The sequence below is a fragment of the Rhinoderma darwinii genome, chromosome 4, assembly GCF_050947455.1.
Source record: "Rhinoderma darwinii isolate aRhiDar2 chromosome 4, aRhiDar2.hap1, whole genome shotgun sequence".
NCBI classification, from domain to species: domain Eukaryota; kingdom Metazoa; phylum Chordata; class Amphibia; order Anura; family Rhinodermatidae; genus Rhinoderma; species Rhinoderma darwinii.
In genome coordinates, this window is record NC_134690.1 from 377,451,453 (window position 1) to 377,457,452 (window position 6,000).

General features: G+C 46.0%; 1 protein-coding gene across 1 annotated transcript in view; it reads right to left on the reverse strand.

Moving 5' to 3' along the window:
• Positions 1–3,847, reverse strand: part of LOC142760567 (uncharacterized) — a 115,314-nt gene extending 111,467 nt beyond the window's left edge. The window contains exon 1 of the mRNA XM_075863756.1: positions 2,150–3,847. Within this exon, the coding sequence (XP_075719871.1) occupies positions 2,150–3,787 (1,638 nt within the window). The 5' untranslated portion in view covers positions 3,788–3,847. The remainder of the gene's footprint in view (positions 1–2,149) is intronic.
• Positions 3,848–6,000: the final 2,153 nt, after the last annotated feature.

Here is a 6,000-nt window from a genome sequence, read left to right on the forward strand (position 1 = left end):
CAAACACAGTGATGGTATTCAACTTCCTGTAGTCCACGCAAAATCGTGTTGTCTTGTCCTTTTTGGGGACAAGCACTACAGGTGATGCCCAGGCACTTTGAGACTCCTGGATCACGCCCAGCCCTAACATTTCCTCTATTTCTTTCTTCATGTCAGCCCTCACTTCTAGGGAAACTCTATAAGCTGCTTGCCTAACAGGTTGGTGATGCCCCGTGTCTACATGGTGAGTTGCTAGCGGAGTTCTCCCAGGTCTCCCTGTAAAAGTGGCAAGGAAGGGGTTAAGTACCTCCTGCAGCTGGAACTTCTGACCCTCAGACAGCTGTGAATTGACTACGGCATCCTCAATGGATCCTATCTCCTTTGCGGAAGCCACTAAATCCAGCAGTGTTTCACTTTCTCCCTCCTCTGGCAAACTGCAGACTGGCAGAGCGCACATATCCCGGTCATAATGCGCCTTGATCATATTCACATGAAAAACTTTGTGTTTCTTGCGAACATGATCGATCGTGACTACGTAGTCCACATCGTTGAGGCGTTGATGAATTGGATATGGGCCTTCCCATGCTGCCTGGAGTTTGTTTGGGCTCATAGGGACCAGTACCCATACCTTCTGACCCACCGCATACACTCTCTCTCGGGCATTCCTATCATACCACCTCTTCTGACTTGCCTGTGCCTGCACCATATTCTCATGTACTAGGCCTGTCAGTTCCTGCATCCTCTCTCTGAATTTCAAGACATAATCTATCACAGAGACCTCTGGTGTAACCAATTCTCCCTCCCATGCTTCTTTCATGAGATCTAGGGGTCCCCGTACCCTCCTTCCATACAGGAGCTCAAAGGGTGAGAAACCGGTTGATGCCTGCGGTACCTCTCTGTAAGCAAATAGCAGGTGCGGGAGATAACGCTCCCAGTCTCGCCCTTGGGACGCCACAAGCATTCGTAGCATCTGCTTGAGGGTCCCGTTAAACCTTTCACACAGACCATTAGTCTGAGGATGGTAAGGGCTGGCCACCAGGTGTTGCACCTGTATTTTCTTACAGAGGCACTGCATCAAATTTGACATAAACTGGGTCCCCTGATCTGTGAGCATCTCCCTGGGAAATCCTACACGGGAAAATATGGTCAGAAGGGCGTCTGCTACCTTATCAGCCCTGATGGAGGATAATGCTATGGCTTCTGGGTAACGTGTGGCATAATCCACTACCGTCAGGATAAAGCGCTTTCCAGAACTGCTGGGTATGGCCAAGGGCCCTACCAGATCCACAGCAATCCGTCGAAAAGGCTCATCAATTATGGGCAAAGGAATGAGGGGGGCCCGGTGCACAGGTCCCGACTTCCCCATCCTTTGGCACACAATACAGGAACGGCAGTAATCTGTCACATCATTCCCCAGGCCAGGCCAGTAAAAATTGTGTTTTAAACGACTCTTAGTCTTACTTATCCCTAGGTGACCAGCTAGTGGTATCTCATGAGCCACCCGCAGGAGTTGTTCCCTGAACTGACGTGGCACCACTAGTTGCCTGTCTTTTAATGCATCCTGCTGGGGGTCAGTGGAAATACTTTGTCTATACAGTCTCCCCTGGTCCCAGGTTATTTTTTCAGTGTCCCCCTCCTCTGGGGTCCGATCAGCCAGTTGTCGCAGCTTCTGCAGACTATCGTCAGTGCGTAGGGCCGTCTGAAACAACTGACATTCTGCGTCTGTACTGGCTGATAGCAACACATTCTGACTAACTTCTGCCGCTGGCTGCGGGCTGTCAGCTGTCCCCACTTCCTCTGCAGCAGACACAGTAGGGGGGCCAGAACCCAGACACAGGTTTGTGTTACAGGCACCCTGACTGCGTGTCACAGGAGAAATGGACACAACATTCTCCCCGTCTTGGTGAACTGGTGTGTGTGTGGATGTGACAGGGATTTCATGCATGTTTATGACGTTTCCCGCTACTAAATCTACACACAAATCATTATCTGACGCTATACAATCCCCACATCCTACATCATTGCTAGTTATACAGTCTATATCCAATGCATTGTTAGATGAGTCTAGGTTATCACTAAGCACAGTAACATTATGTAATTCTATAACATTGCTGGACACAGGGTCATCACATTCCATAGTATTGACAGTTTCATTATTATCATATACTACCTGCGGTGACACACATGGGGCAGCAAGTACGCTAGAGTCCTCCTCATGGTCTGAAGAAATATATCTGGAGACTAAACGTCCCAGATCGGTTCCTAGTAACACATTAGTGGGGATTTTATCCGTCACTCCCACATCCATCATCCCTCTTCCCGCCCCCCAATCCAGGTAAACTCGTGCCATGGGTAAGGCCGGGATCAGACCACCAACTCCAGAAACAGTTAGAGTTTTTCCTGGGATAATGTCTTCTGAAGAAACAAGCTCTGGGTGGACAAGAGTCATTTCGGCACCAGTGTCCCTCAGTCCCATGGTAACCGTCTTGCCCACAGTGACCGCTTGTAAATTGTCACAAGATGCCCTCTCCCTCCCACCCACAAACAAAACTGCTGGGGACAAAATAGATGGTTTGGGCAAAGGGGTAGTTTTCCTCTTCTCTGGGCAAGCAGTGCTGATATGCCCCACTTGGTTGCATCCAAAACACCTGCGATTATCAACAGCAGGCCTGGGAAGTGGGGCAGGGGCAACACCTCCTGGTGATCTGCGAGTAGGGGCAAAAGTGTTAATAGGGGGCTTTCCCCCTTTCCAGCCTGGAACAGCAGGCTTTCGCGCCTCTGGCGCTCTGTTGGCGGCATATACATCCGCTATCTGGGCAGCTTTATCCAGGGTCTTGGGCTCACGGTCCAAAATAAACTGTCGTACTTCCATAGGACAGGTGTGGAGAAACTGGTCCAGGATCATCAGATCCTCCAAATCTTCAAAGGTGTTGACAGCTAATCCCTGCGTCCACTGCCTGAAGTGGTTCTTTAGTCCATCGGCCAGGTCTGAGTAACTGTCAGTACCCGTGCGCTGCAAAGCCCGATATCGTTTCCTGTATACTTCTGGGGTGAGGTTAAATCGTTGGATTAAGGCCTTTTTAATAGCCTCATAATCTTGATCGATAGTTGTGGGCAGGGCTGCAAACACCTCCAGAGCTTTGCCTTTCAGCCCTGGAGTCAGATACTTAGCCCAGTCTGCAGGTGGCAGTTGGAATTGTCGGCAGACCTTTTCAAAACCTTTTAGATAAACATCCAGATCGCCGTCTTTCTCCATGACAGGGAAACGCTCTAGACGGGGTTTAAGGTTTACGGTGTCCGTGGGCTCACCCTGAGGTGAGGATGAAGCACTTGGCAGCTGCATTTGGGTCAACTTGAGCTGGTACTCCCGCTCTGCCTGGCGTTCTGCATACTCTCGCTCCGCTTGACGTTCCGCAAACTCTGCTTGGCGTTGTGCAGCTTCTCGCTCTGCTTTTCGTTGTGCAGCTTCTCGTTCTGCTTGGCGCTCTTGCATCACCAGTTGCATCCGCATATTCGGATCACAGTTGCCAATCTGCTGGAGGATTAGAGAAAGAGAAGACTCCATACCGTTTTGAGACCTGGTACTGCTGGTACTGCCATGCCCAGCCAGTTCCTGACTTGAGTCTCCTGTCCGTTCCTCTGAGGCTGAAGTTTCCTGCTCTGTTCCCTCGGAATGGTGGAGCTGTGTATCATCTGCCACCAACGCTAGGATCAGATCCACTTTACTTTTGTTCGTTCCGTCCAGCCTTCTCTCCTCACAGAGGACTAGCAGTTCATCTTTCCTCTTATTTCTATACACCTCTGCCATCTTATCAGCGGTTTTTCAAAATAAAAGAAAGAAAAGAAAAAACAAGAAGGGGAAGGGAAACTGTTTTGCACGTATGTATGTTAGCTGACAAATAGTATGCACTGAGTTCTTCCTTGTGGACTGTTGTATTCTTTTCAAGGATACTCCAGCCCTTAAGTGTAAAGGTTAATTTCTTAAACAAAACACTTAACGTCTTTAACAGTGTAAATGACAATAACACTATCCCACCGCTGCCACCAATCTGTGACGATCGCCGAGCTCAGGTCACGTCACAGGGGTGAACTACACTACTGAGTTTATTAATTTACCTCATAAATCCACGCCCACCTACTCTAGATGACAGGATTATGCTAAATTACTCCCGTAGTTTCCAACACCCCAATAATTTATACCACAGTATGCTACCACCACCTATACTTATCTAGGCAATAGGGGCCTAAGTCTCTATGTTCCCTTAACACCAGTTCCTATAACACAGGTTATCTAAATTGAACATAAAATACAGGTAACGTTCCTCACCTTCGGAAGATTAAGTTCTGTAAGACTACAAGGAAGAGACTTATAAATATTTCAGATTTAATACACAATAGTGCAGTGCAATACATAAAATAGTTGTCAGAATAAAAGATAAAAAAATATACATACAGTTACAATGCAATCAAACAGTTTATGAAAATAAAAGGGATAAAAGAAACAGAACAAAACCTTACTGATGTACAGCGGCGATATCCTGGCTGTGGGGACAGCTGAAAATATGGGCAGTCACTCCAACCGAGATATGGATCCCCAACGACTGACACTGACCCTCACTTCTCATGGCATTTTAAACCCAGTTTTTTCCCTCCAGTTCACTGGCTGGTGATGTCACTGAGAGGAGGCTGTTCATATGATAATGAAGGGTACTCCTCCCATTACACAGTTGTATTTCTATAGAGAAACATAAAAGTGATCATGTGTCCTTGCAGGAATCCCCTAGAAATATAATATTACCTGCATTCACCTGTGCAGACATTTACCAACCAGGGCATATCAAACACCACTATAATAGGCCCATGTTTTTAGCCAATAGCCAATCCCAGGTAGTTCCTCTGAGTGTAGGGATCTGAATTTGACATATATATGAGGGCTATTTTCCCTGATCATAACTAGCTATGTGCGTCATTACAAATATAAATTATGACGGGGTTTGCCTTGATGTATCATACTTTCTTTGAACACCATGCCATTCTCCCATGTTTCTCCTGGTCCACAGACAGACACACCACAGGCATCCATTTGCATAGCTTTAGATGTTTGGTCAGGATGTTTGGTCAGCCCTAGTGACAAATCCTTAATCAGCACATCTCGCACCTTGGTGAGGAAAGAGCCAATTACACATTTGTCAGACAGTGGACATCCTTTGATGGCCAAAGATCTGCATTTCCTATGCAAATCAGATGTATCTTCTGTGTCAGAGGGAGTTATGAAATTGCCTCCTAGTAACCTACTTTTGATTCTCTTACCTATAACACCACACCTTCGTTCTGCTGACTGGCGAGGGTCATGTAGCTCAGACCCCACTGCTCAAACATTGATGGCCTATCCCACACATACACCTATACTTAAAAAATGACAACCATTATGGCTGAACTTGATGTAAAAATCCATTTGATGTGGGTGCGCAGTATCTATTATCTTTTTCTCCTTTATTTGTTATGCCCCACACCGGGACCTTGAATAGACTTCAGCCAGCACTGCTTGTTGCGTTTGTAATGCCCTCATTTTTAGTTTTAAGATGAACCTCATAGACCCACGTACATGTCTTCTCATTTGTGTTCTGTCTTTATAGATTGCTCATAACACATTTTCTTCGTGATTGGTTTTCCTCGCTGTGTTTGCTATTGTGTATTATATCATGTAGAGCTAATTATATGGACGCTTTCAAGTCACACAATAATAAACTACGGTTGGATGTTGATATATTAATATATATATTTTAGCATTTCATGTCCACATAGAATTTAACAGCCATGATTAGGCAAATATGGCAAACCTATAATGTGGCTGATAAAACCTGACAGTTTGTTTGATAAAAAATAATGGGAGCACTAGAAGAAAGGAAAAACATTTACATATTTCATTATTACATGCGCCTTAAGCAATCGCTTTCACAAGCTTTCCCTATTTTTTCATATTACCACTTGTCTGCCTGAAAAAGCCACAACAGCTCTCAT